General features: G+C 39.8%; 1 protein-coding gene across 2 annotated transcripts in view; it reads left to right on the plus strand.

Moving 5' to 3' along the window:
• Nucleotides 1–11,522, plus strand: part of LRRC8C (leucine rich repeat containing 8 VRAC subunit C) — an 87,220-nt gene extending 75,698 nt beyond the window's left edge. For both annotated transcript variants that reach the window (XM_004002179.6, XM_042240397.2), the window contains exon 3: nucleotides 4,635–11,522. In XM_004002179.6, coding sequence (XP_004002228.1) covers nucleotides 4,635–6,908 — 2,274 coding nt within the window. In that variant the 3' untranslated portion in view covers nucleotides 6,909–11,522. The remainder of the gene's footprint in view (nucleotides 1–4,634) is intronic.
• Nucleotides 11,523–19,157: the final 7,635 nt, after the last annotated feature.

The following is a 19,157-nucleotide window of genomic DNA, read 5'->3' on the forward strand; positions in this document are numbered from 1 at the left end:
AGCACACCAGACCTCCCTGTCCATTACCAATTCCCGGAGTTCACTCAAACTCACGTCCATCGAGTCAGTGATGCCATCCAGCCATCTCATCCTTTGTCATCCCCTTTTCCTCCTGCCCCCAATCCCTTCCAGCATCAGAGTCTTTTCCAATGAGTCAGCTCTTGGCATGAGGTGGCCAAAGTACTGGAGTTTCAGCTTTAGCATCGTTCCTTCCAAAGAACACCCAGGACTGATCTCCTTCAGAATGGACTGGTTGGACCTCCTTGCAGTCCAAGGGACTCTCAAGAGTCTTCTCCAACACCACAGTTCAAACGCATCAATTCTTTGGTGCTCAGCTTTCTTCACAGTCCAACTCTCACATCCATACATGACTATTCTCAAATCTGTTCTTAGGGTGGTAACTTTCTTACCTTCATATATCTTGGATCAGGTTCTCCTGTTCATCTTGCTTTTAAAATTTTTTTCTCTTCCCCTTGACCCCATTTCTTTCCCCTCTTTCTCACCCTTCCCCTACATAAACACACTGTGTAGGTGTAGCTCTAGTCTCAATGCTTTTTTCCTCCAGAGGCAGTCTGAGAGTTGTCCTTAGAAGAAAAGCATTGGATTTCTCGTCTGTGTGACGCATGTGTGGTACAAGCTGGTGGTGATGGTCTGAGCCTTGATGTTCTGCAGAACAGGATATGGTGGTGGGGCTTTCTTCCTGCTCTTACCTTAAGCATTCTTCCTTAGTCCTGCACTGCAGCCTGAAACCCTATCATTGTTCCTTAAAAAAAAATTCCTTTAAGGCTTATTTTGTATTCTAATCTTTAAATTTCTGGATTAGGTAACGAGAAGTGAGGTATAGGTTTAATTAGGCAAGCTTCTCAAAACAGCAGAAAAGTTGAGACAAAATCTTTTAAGTTCTTACAAGCTGCTATTTACAAATATCCCATAAAACACCCTTTACCCTTTTCTTTTTTAAAGGAAGCCTTTCTGTCTTTTTTCTCTTTCTTTTACTGTACCTTTGAAAACACTGATGCTTCTCTCAGTTCTTCTCAGGGTTGGAGTGTTTACACTAATCATAGAAAGTAACTTCCTTCCTCTCTCCCATGGCTGTTTCACTGTTTAAATCCCCACAGTCTTTTCTCTTGGGCTCTGCCGCCTGCCCTCTTCCTTCTCATGGTGCCAGATAGACATGCTATCACATCTTTGGGAATTCAACTCCAAGCTGTATCCCTGCTGGCGTCTTCTTGTGATGTGTCCTCTTGGCAGTATGAGCAGCTGTTTTTCTTGGTGACTAAATTCCAGCATCTTTTTCTACTCTCTGCTCATTTCTGACTAGTTAACAGCTTCTGGAAAGGATATCACTGTCTTTACCTTCCTGGGATTTAAATAAGCACGTTTAAAAATGACATCTTGAAAGATTGAAAGAAATATGACCTCGGAAAGCTGAGAGGAACTTCCAGAGTTCATCTACATATTACCTTCCTACGTTGGGCTGTTCTCTTAAAGCCATCGTAGCAGAAGTTTGGAGAAACGAGGAGACTGTCTGAAGTGGTGCTGTTTCATAGCTGTGTGAAGGTTGGCGGGCTGTTGAAGTTCGCTGAAGCTTAGTTGGGTTCTTCTGTAGAATGGGGAGAAAATGACCTACTTCTGTAGCATGGCACATGCTAGTCAATCAAGTGTGTTTGTTCTGAATATAAAGAGGTATCGAAGGAGGGCACACAACTGAGCCAGGGAGACGCAAGCAGGAGTTCAGGCCACACTTGCCCCTCAGCTGGACACCCTGGTGCCCAGCATAACCTAAAACCCTCTGCAGCAGCCAGGCTCCAGAGGTTAATCATCTGCCCCCGTGAGGAGCCAGTCTGGAGAAGGGCAGGGCAGGAGGCAGTACTGGGACCATCTGGGTGCTTGGTAGGGACCTAGAACCTCCAGAAGGTACATACCTGCCTTTTTACCTTCTGGCTGATCTTGCTTTACACCAATGCATCTCTGTTCTCATTACATCATTAACAATGTCATATTAACATACTTGGTGAAAGAAATGGCAACCCACTCCAGTATACTTACCAGGAAAATTCCATACACAGAGGAGGCTGGTGGGCTATAGTCCATGGGGTTGCAATAAATCAGACATGACTGAGCACAGAACAGCATTAACATGCCAGCTCAAAGGTGTCACTCTTGGAGAAGGTGCTGGGGAAACATTTCTGTTCATACTGATCTCTAGCCTCCACCTTCTGCCTGCTTCACAGATGTGTTCAGTGGCTCAGTTGTGTCCGACTTTTTGCAACTTCATCAACTGTAGCCCACCAGGCTCCTCTGTCCATGGGATTTTCCAGGCAAGAATACTGGAGTGGGTTACCATTTCCTTCTCCAGATAATTGAAGCTTCATAGATAATTGGAGCATTAAATGAGACTACAATTTGGAAAACAGCTAGAACATGACCCCAGCCACTGAATTTCTTTTTCTGTTTGATATTTCTGCAGGGTAGACTCTAACATCTATGTAGGCTTTCTCCTACTATTTTCTGTTCCAGGGGTTTCCATGGTAGAGTGCTGGACCCCAAGAAATATAAAGGATACCCTATTGAAATATGAGATTAAAATGAAAACTTTATATTTATTTTAAACCTAAAGGAAAAATAAGCTTTCTAATATTTGGCTGATGGATTGGCAATACTTTATGGTTATAATTATAAATAGACATATGTGAGTGAGTGAAAGCCACTCAGTTGTGTCCAGTTCTTTGTAACCCCATGAACTATACAGTCCATGGAATTCTCCAGGCCAGAATACTGGAGTGGGTAGCCTTTCCCTTCTCCAGGGGATCTTCCCAACCCATGGATCGAACCCAGGTCTCCCTCACTGCAGGCAGATTCTTTACCAGCCAAGCCACCAGGGAAGCCCATAGACATATATATGCCCACAAATGGACATATTTAACACTTTTTTTCTCTGATACAGGTAAGTGATTAAAATGTTTGTTTGAAGACATTCTCAAACATTCTTACACCACTGTAGTCATGGAACGCTCCGACTGCAGTCACATTTTTCTTCCCTGCCTTCTTCTGATTTCCATAGTAAATGGTAGTCCCTGGTATATCTTCTAGTCTACAGAGCATTTATATATCTTTATAAACAAAACTTCCTCTCTTCCCCCTAACCTCATTCTTTCATTGTTATCCACATAGGATATGGGAAGAGATAAGCTTTTCCCCTAAAACATGTATAACTTATAAAGGTAATTTGTTACTTAGGATGAAGTAAAATTGAGATCTTTTTGGTTTAATCCTAGAAACTCAGTAAAATAAAATAAGAATGTGGGTTCTGGGTCCAGGTGGCTTGGGCCTGATGACATTAAGCAAGTTACCAAACCTTTCTGTGCTTTCATCTCCTCATCTGTGAAACTGGGGAGTAAAAAGAGTAATCTGCCTCATCAGGTTAAGGTGACAAAATAAGTAATATCTTTGACATTTTTGGAATGGAATTGCATATTAAACACAACAGAAAGTTTGTTGCTGTCATCACTGTAATCACTGTTCTTATTAACTTTATCCCTAGGAGAGATCCACGCCCAGAACTATGAATTGGAAGGACTAGCGTGGGTGTCAGTTCTAGATTCATCCACTTTCTCAGCAAATATATACTGGCCGTCTCCTATATATCAGATACTCAGCTAAGGGCTGGACGCACCACTGCACTGTCAAACCTTGTACAACGCTTCCCTCTAGGGGGCTGCATCTCCCACGTCAACAGCGTGTGGTCCTATTCCTCCTGCCGTAACAGTGCACTTCGTAATAGACTCAGCGTATACTTAACGTGTTCTTCTTCCTGAAGATGATTCCTCCGGGTTGGTTCAAAGTGTAGTTTGCCTCATCCTATCTCATCTTTGGGAAGAAAGTGTTCTCTCTTACTGAAATTGCAATCTTATGAGACTGCTGGACTTATTAGGGCTTAATATGATTTTCAACAAACTGAAGCATTAGTAGGGGAATAGAAGTTGATGTGATATTTTGTGTGAAAAGCAGCAAGTTTAGACATAACTATTTTACTATCAAACATTTCTATAGTCTTTCATCTCTCTCTGAATAAATAGCTTTTATAAAAGCATAGTAAATTCCCATTTTATTAAAACTAGTCATATTCATCTATGCATGACTAGGTTATGGGTAGAAAAAAAGAGGAAATGATAAAGACAGGAATTTCTCCTGTATTTCCTCCTTTTAATCCTTTTATTTCTCATACAGAAACTAATATAATGTTGGGAGCCATCCAGTTCAAGACTGAATCTGATAAGAGGATGTACTTCCCAGACCAATGACTGGTTCCCCAAGGCTTCAGTGAAAGAAGAAATGCAAACTTTTGTAAAATACGTGAAATGTTCTTCAAATATTTGTCATGAACTGTTCCATGTCCTGAGAAAACTGCTCCATTTTGTGACATGAGTTAGATGTGGCAAACAAAGATATGCATTTCATTTTCCCAACCTGTGGGCTAAGAATAAAAATCTCGGTGCTGGAATTGAACATTGTATTCTCCAGGCAAAGGAAATGGACATTTATTGGATGTTATTGCTGCTTTCCTTCTCACTAATGACATTATGAAAGCTCTTTGAGTAATATAATTTGAAAATATTATTTCTGTGTTTCAGGTCATGCAAGACAAGATAATCTGCCTTCCGAAAAGAGTACAGCCTTCTCAGAACCACTCTTCCATTTCAAACGTCTCTCAAGCAGTGGCCAGTACCACCCCACTGCCTCCACCAAAACCATCTCCTTCTAACCCGGTCACTGTGGAAATGAAAGGGCTGAAGACAGATTTGGACCTTCAGCAGTACAGCTTTATTAACCAGATGTGCTATGAGCGAGCCCTCCACTGGTACGCCAAGTATTTCCCATACCTGGTCCTCATTCATACCCTGGTCTTCATGCTCTGCAGCAACTTTTGGTTCAAGTTCCCTGGCTCCAGCTCCAAAATAGAGCATTTCATCTCAATCCTGGGGAAGTGTTTTGACTCTCCCTGGACCACTCGAGCCTTATCTGAAGTTTCTGGGGAGGACTCAGAAGAGAAGGACAACAGGAAGAACAACATGAGCAGGTCCAACACCACCCAGTCTGGTCCAGAAGGCAGTCTGGTCAACTCTCAGTCTTTAAAGTCAATTCCTGAGAAGTTTGTGGTTGACAAATCCACTGCAGGGGCTCTGGATAAGAAGGAGGGTGAGCAGGCAAAAGCTTTATTTGAGAAGGTAAAGAAGTTCCGGCTGCACGTAGAAGAAGGTGATATACTCTATGCCATGTACGTTCGTCAGACTGTGCTTAAAGTTATAAAATTCCTCATCATCATTGCATATAATAGTGCCCTGGTTTCCAAAGTCCAGTTCACAGTGGACTGTGATGTTGACATTCAGGACATGACTGGATATAAGAACTTTTCTTGCAATCACACCATGGCGCACTTGTTTTCAAAGCTCTCCTTTTGCTACCTGTGCTTTGTAAGTATCTACGGACTGACGTGCCTTTATACGCTGTACTGGCTGTTCTACCGCTCTCTGAAGGAGTACTCCTTTGAGTATGTCCGGCAGGAGACTGGAATTGATGATATTCCAGACGTGAAAAATGACTTTGCTTTTATGCTTCATATGATAGATCAGTATGACCCTCTGTATTCGAAGAGATTCGCGGTGTTCCTATCCGAAGTGAGTGAAAACAAATTAAAGCAGCTGAACTTAAATAATGAATGGACTCCAGATAAACTGAGGCAGAAGCTGCAGACAAATGCCCATAACCGCTTGGAACTGCCTCTCATTATGCTCTCTGGCCTTCCAGACACTGTTTTTGAAATCACAGAGCTGCAGTCCCTAAAACTTGAAATCATTAAGAACGTCATGATACCAGCCACCATCGCGCAGCTAGACAATCTCCAGGAGCTCTCTCTACACCAGTGCTCAGTCAAAATCCACAGCGCGGCGTTGTCTTTCCTGAAGGAGAATCTCAAGGTCTTGAGCGTCAAGTTTGATGACATGAGGGAGCTGCCCCCCTGGATGTATGGCCTCCGGAACCTGGAGGAGCTCTACCTGGTTGGCTCTCTGAGTCACGATATTTCCAGAAACGTCACCCTAGAGTCTCTGCGGGATCTCAAAAGCCTTAAAATTCTCTCGATCAAAAGCAACGTTTCCAAAATCCCACAGGCAGTGGTTGATGTTTCCAGCCATCTCCAGAAGATGTGCCTACACAACGATGGCACCAAGCTGGTGATGCTCAACAACCTGAAGAAGATGACCAATCTGACGGAGCTGGAGCTGGTCCACTGTGACCTGGAGCGCATCCCCCACGCCGTATTCAGCCTGCTCAGCCTCCAGGAACTGGACCTCAAGGAAAATAACCTGAAATCCATAGAAGAGATCGTCAGCTTCCAGCACCTGAGGAAGCTGACAGTGCTAAAACTGTGGCATAACAGCATCACCTACATCCCAGAGCACATCAAGAAGCTCACCAGCCTGGAGCGTCTGTCCTTCAGTCACAATAAAATCGAGGTGCTGCCTTCCCACCTCTTCCTATGCAACAAAATCCGTTACCTGGACTTGTCCTACAATGACATTCGATTTATCCCCCCTGAGATCGGAGTCCTACAAAGTTTACAGTATTTTTCCATCACTTGTAACAAAGTGGAGAGCCTTCCAGATGAACTCTACTTCTGTAAGAAACTGAAAACCCTGAAGATTGGGAAAAACAGCCTATCAGTACTTTCCCCCAAAATTGGAAATTTGTTATTTCTTTCCTATTTAGATGTTAAAGGCAATCACTTTGAAATCCTCCCTCCTGAACTGGGTGACTGTCGGGCTTTGAAGCGAGCTGGTTTAGTTGTAGAAGACGCTCTGTTTGAAACCCTGCCTTCTGATGTCCGGGAGCAAATGAAAACAGAATAACTTATTTTTGTTCAAAGTTTGACTGAAACATGCTTCTACCAAATACAGTATAAATAATTAGGTAGTCTAATGCCTTTCCTACTTTATTATTATTTTTCTTCTTTTTCGCACAAAACAAAATGTACACAAAGAATGAGTAAGGAGTATGTATTTTTTAATAAAATTTTAATTGTATTTTTTCAATATTAGTATTTTAAAGGTTTATTTGTCCTGGAACCTAATGTATCTATTATTGTTTTCTACTGACAGAGACAGATGGTTCCAACTGTTTTTGTTTGGTTTTTTTGTTTGTTTGTTTGCTTGCTTACTTATTTGTTTTGGTTTTGGGGTAAATTCTTGTGGAAGGAAGGGAATTTTAAGTTGCATGCTTTTGGTATTTTTTAAATCGATGAAGATACTTTGCCAAGGTCATTTTTTAGCTTGTTTACATCTCTACAGGGTCTTTTTGTTTTCATTGTATGTGTACCAAGGAATCTCTGCTAGTTATTTTAATACTAGCTGCCTTCTGCATTGGTCAAGTATTTCATTGTATAGAAAACTCTTCTCTGGCGTATAAGCTCACATAAGTGCATTGTCATGGACTATTATTTTCAAAATTTTCCCTTGCCTCCAGCAGAACCCTAAATTTTATTCTTTCACATACCTGACAGTTTTTTATCATTAGGCAAGGATTTTATAAGTGAGCAAGGATGATAATCTTCCATGGTCAGCTTGCTTGGATTGGTCATTTATAATTTAACTGATTTACATTTTTACCAACATTTTTAAAATGTTGAAAATATTTTCCTTCAGTGAAAAAGGAAATGCAGAAGCTCCTCCCCTTTAATATCAATGTTGTTATGTAGTTCTGGTGAACAACCTTAGAAAAGATAATTTATTTTAATTAAAATAGCTAATTAAATTTAAAAATCAGAATCAGAAGCCTGCTTTTTAGTAATTTAATCATCTTTGATATCTTGATATGTGCATACATCCGATGGAAAAAAAAAAAGTGCTACTAAAGCACCCTGCTAAAGAGCTGGTGCACTCTAGTCAGGCACACTGGTTCCTCTGGGCAGTGTGGCAGTGGTGATCTTTATTCAAATTCTGCCTGTTACACAAACTAATCAATGTATACATATATATATATATATTAATCAATCTCCCTCAAGTCTACCCTTGCTATGAATGCTAGTGGTGCAAGCACAGAAACTATCTGTTCTCTTTGGCTTAAAAAAGTTTATCTTATCTAAAATAATTCTATTCCTTTATTTTTTTAAGTGTGAAAAAATAGCTGAATGGATATCACTTAGAAATAATTTTTGCCTGGTGGTCAGCACAGCTTTTATTTTATCTCTATACTAAAAAATCCAACATAGTGTGAAAGTGAAAGTAGCTCAGTCCTGTCTGAGTCTTTTGACCCCATGGACTCTACAGTCCATGGGATTCTCCAGGCCAGAATACTGGAGTGGGTAGCCATTCCCTTTCCCAGGGGATCTTCCCAACCCAGGGATCGAACCCAGGTCTCCCACATTGCAGGTGGATTCTTTACCAGCTGAGCCCCCAGGGAAGCCCAAAATGTATGGGTCTTGGGCAAAAGTTTTCACTGACTATTAGAACAGGAAAACACTATTTGTGGCCTCAATCCAGGAGCAGTGCTATCTATCATGGGAATTTTGTTTCATGCTCCAACTTCACACTCACTGTTTTCAGAACCCTAGTCTGATCTAAGATGGTTTTGTGACTTAACAAAAAAAAAAAGTAGGAAGATGGTTTGGGTTTCAAAATGCTGATTTTAAAATTTGCTCCTTGATCCTGGTAAATTTGCTTAATGACACTTCGAGTCATACATGGGACACAGCTCTACAAACTACTCAGCAGATACGTGTACCTCCATTGTATTTTAAACGTTATGATACATCATGGGGTAAAGGATTTGGGGAAGAGATGCTTTTCATTTATTGAATAATTTAATCATGTAGACCAAAGTGCTTTGCTGTTTCTGCTCCATGTTTAAGTATTAGAATGGTGATTTTGTATAGCTGGTTTATTTCAACTTGGAATTGAAACAATATGTTTAAAATAGCAACATGGTTTTACTTCTTTGATAAAATATTCAATTCTAGTATGTTTTTAGGATCTTGATTATGAACCATGAGTTGTATTTAGAGACATAGCACTACCTGTTTTAAACAAACAAACAAACAAACCTGGAAGATTGTCTGTCACTGAACATGGCAAGAATACCCCTGTTGGAAGGTGAGCTTTGATAACTACCGTTAAGACACTGGGTGCATTATTCTTCTGGATAAAATTTATAGTTGTTTTCTATATCACCCTTAAAAAGGGATCTATTCAGGTTAAACATCATATTTATGCTGAAAATCTTTATCTGGTGTTAACTTATAATCTCCCATGGGTTCATAACTGAAGTAAGTCACTAGAAATTAGTCTTTGTGACAACTTGCTCAAATATCAACATAATTTTATTTACTTCCTTAATAATTTCACAGGTTGACCCTAACCTAAGTTCTAAATAACATCCAGTAAATCAGTATACTTCTGAGTTTATGGTTTAACTAGGAAGGAAAATTCATAGATGTTTGTTAGATTTTATAAAAATTCAAAATGTTCTAACTTCATCTTGAGTCTAAATTTTCCAACTTGACCCTTTTAAATATTGTATATTTTTGTTCACATTCTTAAGTAAAAGCATTTAATTACTCTTTAGCCGTTAAATGGGAAACTCAGGTAAATGAACTGCTGACTTTTCTAAAGTTCTTTAATGAATCAACTCAGTGTTAAAAGGGGTATTTACCTAATCCTTTTCATATTTTTACAAGTGCTCTTGCTAAAAAGGAACACCTAGCTCTATTTCTCCAACTTCTATAAGATTCATGAGAAACTGCTTGTGTAAATATAAAAGCATCATACGTACTCAAGTCCTATGGCTACTGGACACCCTTGGTGAGTATGCTTTTTGGTCAGTTTTAATGGTTCAGTATAGACCAGTTGTTGACGGATGGTCCAGTTGAAACACAGCATCTAAGTATATCCTAGTGGAACTCACCTAAAAAGACCACACCTCAGAAAGCTAGTTATTTGTTGGGTTTTCACTCACTTTGTTGTGTTTTTAGTACAATGGTTTCTAACATGAATGTTCTTGATTCAGTGAAACCTGTTATTTACACTGGTAAATTTTCTGATTGTTCACCTTCCTTTCCCCTGCCTTAGGTTTCCCATGGAGTTAGTGCAGTGAGTTCTAACAATTTCCATAGCATCCCATGTGCAGGCACTACTTTTTCAGAAAGGCTTGGAAAATAAGCCTGCTGTGAGTATTCTGTTCATTTATAGGTGCCTCTGAAGCCATCTTTACAGAGAGGGGCTTAGCAACCTGAAGTATTCCGTGAGTTACTGGGGATGAACAAAGTTCACGTTTTTGCAACATACTATCTTATGATTTCTATTACAAGAAAGGGAAGAAAAAAATATTTACATCTGTTGTTACCATTCCCCCCAAGAGTTTTGCTGTGGTTTATGTTCCTAATTCTAAGAAAAGTTCATTTTTTTAAGTAATGTTTTACTCTCTAATGTAGTGTAGTGATAGTCACTCAGCCATGTCTGACTCTTTGCCACCCCATGGACTGTAGCCCACCAGGCTCCTCTGTCCACGGGATTTCATAGCAAATACCTGATCAGTTGTAGTGGTATATTTATTATACTTAAACAGTGATCCATCTTTATGGAAACTGCAGTATTTAGTAGTAAAGAGATAAACTTCAAGACAACTTAAATTTGTGTTCAGAAACTAAATTGATTCAGTTTGCTTTCTCCTATGAATCTTGAATGTGATAATGCTACTCAAGCAGTTCACATTTTTGGTAGGATCTCAATAACTCAGGGTAGGTAGGGTTCCATAGCAAAATAGCACAGTTATTAGTGAGGGGAATGCCTCAAGGGTCTGTAAGATTTTCTCTTTTTTTTTTTTTTTTCCTGTCTATTCAGACACATTGTAAGGAAACTTGAACAGTCTCAGACCTGCCATTGATTTTTCAGATTTAGGCCTCAATGACATGCTTCTAATACAATTTCCTACCAGTCTTTCAAACGAGCTATCTACTCTTACTCCATCTTCTCAGATATTTTCACTGATAAAGGTAACATGCTTAAATTCATTTTGCGGACACGGGGAGGAGAGAAGCTCTCCTCCCACGCCAAGGAATTTTTTGGTTGTTGTTATTAGAAGACCTTAAAAAGGGGTATATAATGTCAAACAGTTTTTTGTTCCTCTTAAATAACAGTCCCTATGCATGGTTTTGGATATGGTATAAATTTGCTTTCTGCTGAACATTGTTCACTCTCCCATATGAATCTGCCTATTTAATGAATATTTTTTGTGGGGTTGAAACTCAATGCCTTATGTGGTCACTTAGATTTCCTTTTGCTGCTTGTTTCCTCTTACTGTATATGTTCAGATTTTGTCAGTGCTGGCAAAACCTCCAAGACTGTCAAGAAAATGCTTGAAAGTTGATCTGTCATAGTGTAAATTCATGATTCAATGTCTTAATGTTATTTGGCTATGTAGTACATAGGAACAGAAAATAAATTAAATAAAATCGTTTTTGTAATTTAAAATTGAGATCAGTCCCTTTCTTATTTATTTGTAGAAATCATGTTTCTCTTTTGCATTCTCTTGTGGTTTTGCATATTCTGTTACCAAGGCTCCCTGTACTCTGCAGGAAATAGGCTGCATGCATTTTTTTCACTTTGTATTTGGCTAGTTTCTGCAATTGTGACTAATGATTTCCTTCCTTAATTCTCTGCACTGCATCTACCTAAGGTGCCCCTGGAGTTTCATTTGGGTCATTAGTGCCTTGCTGTGTAATCTGGAGTGCAGTTTCTGTGTATTTGCCAGATCAGACTGTACAATGGCTGTCCAGCCCAGCTCTCAGTAAATACTTGTATGGTAATCATTGAGTCTACTTAAATCAGAATGGTTCTGTACAACTAGAAGGACTTCCCTAGTTAAACACACACACTCTAAGCATAGGGAAGTGCTTAATAAAATAACTTTATGAACCCACTTATGCATAAAAAAAATTGTGACTGGTAACTTTGATGCTAAATTATCATTTTACAGATTTTTCTGTAGTTGTTTATGACTCAATTATTTCACTGATAATCTGCTGATACTCCTTTGGGAAAGAACTGTTGAGATGAGGAGAGATTGTGAGTGCGACGAGAGGGGCCTTGCGAATATGTGTACAGAAACTTGGAATGATGGGAGAGCGCTGGAGAAACTCCGGAGACGAGCTGAGATGGGCAGCAGAGCAGAAACATCTCGTGATTCCAGCGCAAGTTGCACAAAGAAAAAGTCTCTGTCCACTGCCGCTTCCTACCACCCCATCTTCCAGTCCTTTCATTCATATAGAAAATTGCGATAAACACTAAAATTAACTCAGTTGTTTCAGTTAGCAAGGTACAGGATAAGCACTTTGATTTAGATGGAGAGATATATGAAAGTCACTAAAATAAGTAGGGTACTTAAACAGCCATAGCACCAGGCCTGTGTGTTTCTGAAGGTATATTTGAATATCATTCTAAATATCCAAGCAGGAAAAAGTGAGAAGCTCTTCATAAGCTGCATTATTTTTATGTACAAATCTTTGAACACAGGTTATAATTTAGGTTTCATATTTAAGCATTTGTGAACAAATCAAGGTTCGAGTAAACATGTGATCAGGCATACCACAGTGATGACATTTTCAGAGTCTGGATATTTTGCATAAAAATCACAGCACTAGGGGACTTCCCTGGTGGTCCTGTGGATGAGAATCTGCCTTGCAATGCAGGGGACATAGGTTCAATCCCTGGTTGGGGAACTAAAATCCCACAGAGTGACTAAGCCCATGCACTGCAAGTACTGAGCCCAGATGCCACAGCTAGAGTCTGTACACTGCAAAGAAAGATTCCACGTGATGCAGTGAAGAATCTGTATGCTACCACTGAGACCTGACTCAGCCAAATAAAGAATAAATAAATATTTTTAAAAACAAAGCATCAGGCAAAGATTTTATCACCAAACAACCAAGCTGGCCATTCTGATTATTGTGATTCAGGGGTATCTCTGTTGTAAAGCTTGGAAACAATTAGAAGATGGACTTTCTCTTTATTTTATTAGTCCTTTAATTAATTTTTTGAACTGAATAGTTGATTCACAGTGTTGTGATAGTTGTTACACAGCGAAGTGATTCACATATAAAGATATTGCTGCTGCTATTTAGTTGCTAAGTCTTGTCTGACTCTTTTCCAACCCCGTGAACTGTAGCCTGTCAGGTTCCTCTGTCCATAGGATTTCCCAGGCAAGAATACTAGAGTGGATTGCCATTTTCTTTCTCCAGGGGATCTTCCCGACTTAGGGACTGAACCTGCCTGTCTTGCTTGGCAGGCGGATTCTTTACCACTGAGCCACCTGGGAAGCCCCAGATCAGTTCAGTTCAGTCGCTCAGTCGTGTCCAGTTCTTTGCGACCCAATGAATCGCAGCACGCCAGGCCTCCCTGTCCCATCACCAACTCCCAGAGTTCACTCAGATTTGCATCCATCAAGTCAGTGATGCTATCCAGCCATCTCATCCTCTGTGGTCCCCTTCTTCTCCTGCCCCCAATCCCTCCCAGCATCCAAGTCTTTTCCAATGAGTCAGCTCTTCGCATGAGGTGGCCAAAGTACTGGAGTTTCAGCTTTAGCATCATATGGATATAAAAATATATATATTCTTTTTCAGATTTTTTTCCATTATAGGTTATTAAAAGATATTGAATATAGTCCCCTGTGCTATGCATTAGGTCCCTATGGAATTAATTTTATTTCAACTCAGGTTACATCTAGACATCACCATTAAAAAGTATTTAGTTCCATTCTTATTAGTATAATATGATAATTACCTGATCAGGTAATACAGATCTTGGGAAAAGTGACACAAAGAGGCCAAATATAAGTTTTGCATTTTATATCTCTTCCATAATTCTTCTAAGAAAAAAATCACCTCCTCAGCAGTGATTTTGGTATAGGGATAAACAACATTTTTATCTGAATTACAAAGTTCTTGGGATTCCATTGTAATTTCACATAGACTATCTGGAATAATTTTGTTAAAATCATACTCTAAGTAACATTTGAACAGCTTTCAACTTGTCAGGCTGATTTAGTCCAAGAATAAATAAAACCAATACAAGAACATGAAGTTACATCATTGTAAACTTGAGAAATAAATGTCCACAAATTTATGAAGTAGCAGGTGTGTTCCATTTATTCTATTGAGTTATATATATAAATTATAGTTCTTAATAATTTAAATTGCTTCATGAAAAATACTTTATGATGTAGCCAGTCTCAACAAAAACCCAAGGCCATGTACATTAATGACCACTAAAGTGGTGTTAAAGAAAAATTAACCTTGATACTTGTTAGAATGGTAAGAAAGGCTTTATTTAGAACTTATTTATTTATTCAAGGTTGTTTCTTAATTCTCCCAGGTTCTAGCCTCTGGTAATGTGACTTATAGACTTTCTTGGAAGTCACATTCTGAACCTTAACAGTATCAGCATGTTCAGAGGTTGTTTTATGCATCCAGAAACAAAGACAGGATGCTAACTGCCCTTACTTTGGTGAGGAATTGTTTTCCCTGCTTTGGTTGTTTTTTCAAATTGAAGTACATTTCATTAACGATGTTGTGTCGCTCCAGGTGTACAGAAAATTGAGTGGGTTAATGTGTATATATATACACTCCTTTCCAGATTATTTTCCGTTATAGGTTATTACAAGAAGTGAGGAAGTATTTAAAATGAGCTCATGCTTGTGAAATTGGAAACTAGAGATTCAGCTTCAACCAAAACCATTCACTCTAAGCATTTAGCTATATAAATATTTTGTAAGTCCAGATAACCTCTCAGAGAAATTGAACTGGTGTCTAATGGAAAATATGAAAAATGTCAGAGGGATTAAATACCTGGTTTATTTACATAAGGCTTTTGTTTGTTATGAGGGCACAGGGAATACAGGAGCCTCCTGATGAGGGATGCTCAGTGCACTTTCTAAACTTCAGGCTTGATTCATTGCCCTTCAGTTCTATCAACAATGTTAAAACCATCAAATCTCAAAAACTAGCTAGATCATTATTTTCAGAAAACTTCTAAGTCAGAAACTGATATAATAAACTAAATAAAAATAAATGATTTTTAAAGAGTAACTACTAGTGACTATTGAGAGCTTTAACTATAAATCTGATCAAGAACTCACATCAAAAATGCCTGAAAGTTTACTGCAAAACCTTGTAGAAAATGCTTGTAAGACAGAAGTTGCATTCTAGGTTGTTTTAAAATATTTAGACTCATAGACATTTTTTTTCTTATGTGTACGAGGAGGAAACAAACATACAAAAATGTGTCTAGGACTGTCTAAATGCTTTAAATAGACATGACAATAAAGGAATTATCAATAACCTCAGATATGCAGCTGACACAACCCTTATGGAGAAAGTGAAGAGGAACTAAAGAGCTTTTTCATGGTGAAAGAGGAGAGTGAAAAAGCTGGCTTAAAACTCAACATTCAAAAAACAAAGATGGTGACATGTGGTCCCATCACTTCATGGCAAATAGATGGGGAAACAGTGGAAACAGTGACAGACTTTGTTTTCTTGGGCTCCCAAATCACTGCAGATGGTGACTACAGCCAAGAAATTAAAAGACGTTTGTTCCTTGGAAGAAAAGCAATGACAAACCTTGACAGCGTATTAAAAAGCAGAGACATTACTTTGCTGACAAAGGTTCGTCTAGTCAAAGCTGTGGTTTTTCCAGTAGTCATGTATGCATGTGAGAGTTGGAGCATAGAGAAGGCTGAGCACCAAAGAGTTCATGCTTTTGAACTGTGGTGTTGGAGAAGACTCCTGAGAGTCCTTTGGACTGCAAGAAGATCAAACCAGCCAATCCTAAAGGAAATCAATCCTGAATATTCATTAGAAGGACTGATGCTGAAGGTGAACCTCCAATACTTTGGCCACCTGATGTGAACAGCCGATTGATTAGAAAAGACCTTGATGCTGGGAAAGATTGAAGGCAGAAGAAGGGGAGGAGAGAGGATGAGATGGTTAGATGGCATCACTGACTCAGTGGACATGAGTTTGAGCAAGTACTGGGAGCTGGTGAAGGATAGGGAAGCTTGGCGTGCTGCAGTCCATGGGGTCTCAAAAAGTTGGACACAACTGAGCAACTGAACAACAGCAATTGATTAGACAGGGATTCGCAGGTTGTTAAATATTCATAAAAATGTCCCTTCTATCTTCAATCCTATCCATCCAAATCTAATTTTGGCTCTAATACTAAGATCCCAGAGATATTTTAAAAGAAATTTAAGACATTAAGAATTTCTCTCAACACTTTCTACATGCCTCATTATCCAGCACACTTACCAGTTGTACTATGATTATTTTAAGACTTACCATGTCTCTTCTTACAGAGTTGTAGTTCCAATGATTGCGGAAACCAAGACCTAATTTATTTTTGTATTTTTCTAAGTGCTTCTCATTCTGACTTCTATGAAATGAAGAGATCTTAGATGATAACTGAGGGTTCCAAGGTTGCTATTTCAACAGGCAGAAAGTATACAGCATCACTTTTTCTGACCTCACTTCTGCCATATTCTATTGGTGGTGGTGGTTGTTCAGTTGCTAATTCATGTCCAACTCTTTGCAACCCCATGGACTGCAGCACGCCAGGCTTCTGTGTCCTTCACTAGCTACCGGAGCTTGCTCAAACTCATGTCCATTGAGTCAGTGATGCCATCCAGCCATCTTATCCTCTGTGGCCCACTTCTCCTCTTGCCCTCAACCTTTCCCAGCATCAGGGTCTTTTCTCTTGGTTGAAATAGTTGTAAATCTTGTCCATATCAGGGGCAGAGGAGTGGGGACATAGAACCCCACTTTTCGATGGGAGGAGCGTCTATGTCTATCCACATACATAGAACAGGAGATACTGTTGAGACAAATCTGAGAAAAATATAATCTGACACACTACCCACACCATCCTCTTCAACTATTGGGCAGCACCTCTCTACTGCTGATTTTCACTGGCACTTGTAGCTAAGAAATGCAGGATCCATAGAGGCCAAGCACACTCACTCACTAACTTCCCGCAATCTGTCAGTATGTCCAGTGATTATTGTAAAAAAAACTAGAGAATTGAGAAAACTGGCATTTTCTTCACTTCTTTGTTTCTTATTTCTTTGGGAAAGCTGGGAGAGCCTGGCAGAATTTCTACTATGAAATAACTGGATGAAAGCCATCATTTCATTTTATTGAAATCGAACTTAAAGATCATCAGCTTTTTGACCGAGTATAAGCAAAGTGCATTCAGAAATTTTATTTGAGATCACGTTTCTCCCAATGTTAGCCAAAAGTTCCTCTGTCCCTCAGAGATGTGTGTGTACAGTACATACGACATACCCCTGGTCTGTGACACAAAGTCTTGAGAGGAAAAGTCCTCTCACTCTGTGGGGGAAGGCAACGTGCTCCCTTTGTCAAGTTTCTCAGTTAATGTTCTTTTCCAGGCGTAGAAGCCTTCCTCCCACCCTAGCTCCCTGCCTGACAAAGCCTCACAGTGACTGCAGGACAGGCAGCAAAAACAGGTCTATTAAGCCTCTGGCCTCTTGCTTGCAGCAGCAGTCTCTGTTAGGTCCCACCCTTCTAGCTCAGGAGGAACATTTGGGGGCTGGAAAAGTTTTCTAGGAATTAATTACTCATGAACAAAGGGACCAGAAAAGTCTCAGAGATGTTTTCCAGCAGACAATTTAAGCTAATGACTTGCAGCTGGGCAGCCTGCCCTGCTGCAATTGAGGTGGACTGTCTACGTGTTGCTGCCTTAAGATCTGCGCTCTCCCTGGTTATGTGTGTGCCCAGTCATGTCCAAGTCTTTGTGGCCCCATGGACTATAGCCCGCCAGGCTCCTCTGCCCATGGAATTTTCCAGGCAAGAATACCAGAGTGGCGTGCCATGCCCTCCTCCAGAAGATCTTCCCAACCCAGAGACTGAACCCATGTCTCTTGCATCTCCTCCACTGGTAGGCTTCCCTTGTGGCTCACAGTAAAGAATCTGCCTGCAATGCAGGAGACCTGGCTTCAATCCCTGGGTAGGGAATCGTTGCTTTGAGCGTCACTTCTTTAACTATTCCTCCGGTCTTCAAAATGTCCTGCCTTTCTCCTTCCCTCTGAAGATCCCAAATCTCCAAGTTTAATCCTCAGTCCTTCATCCCTCTTCGTTCTTACCTCAGCCACAGTGGTCTCATTTACTTTCGGGGCTTTGCAGGTCTTCTAGAGCCACTCACAGATCTCTGCCTCTAGTTACCCCTTCTCTTCTGTCTCTCACTTCCACCTGCCTTCTGGGCATTTCTGCTTGTCCTGTCAACTGAAGACATGTCTTAAATGTATCTAGAGCAAATCTCATTGAAGCAAAACTGGTCAGGGCAACAGCCTCCTTCATGGGTCTCCCCACAAACCTCTCATCCCTCCATCCTCGCTATCTCTTCTACATTGCTAGTTTCCCAAAGTGTGGTTCTGATTGTATTGCCCCTCTGTTCAAAAATCTTCTCACTGTCTTCTTAATACAGCCATAGAATTCCTTTCATGATCTAACACAATCCGGGCCTCACCGGTATTTCCAACACAGGCCCTGTTATCCAATGTGAACTCAAATTGTTACTCTTTGTAGACCTGCTGTATGACTTTGGGAACGTGCATGTGAACTCTCTGATGTCTGTTTGTGTTAAAGATATCCATATTTTGGTCTTTCCCAAGAAGCTCTAAAATGTTACATAACAATGCTGGTACAAATTCTGTCCTTACTAAGTTGTAAATTTCTTTTCTTAAAATGTATTTTATTGACATATAGTTGGTTTACAATGTTAATTTCTGCTGTACAGCAAAGTGATTCATATATTATGTATTTCAAATATATATACACACATTATTTGCTGTATTATTTTCTATTACAATTTTATCACAGGATATTGAATGTAGTTCCCTGTTCTATACAGTAGAGCTTGCTTATCTATTCTATATATAATTGCTTACATCTGCTCATCCTAAACTCCCAATCCATTCCTCTCCAGCTCCCTCTCCTACTTGGCAACATGAATCTGTTCTCCATGTCCATGAGTCTGTTTCTGTTTCATAATTTCATTTGTGTCCTATTTTAGGCTTAAATATAAGTGATAGCATATGAT

Source organism: Ovis aries, chromosome 1, assembly GCF_016772045.2.
Source record: "Ovis aries strain OAR_USU_Benz2616 breed Rambouillet chromosome 1, ARS-UI_Ramb_v3.0, whole genome shotgun sequence".
NCBI lineage: Eukaryota > Metazoa > Chordata > Mammalia > Artiodactyla > Bovidae > Ovis > Ovis aries.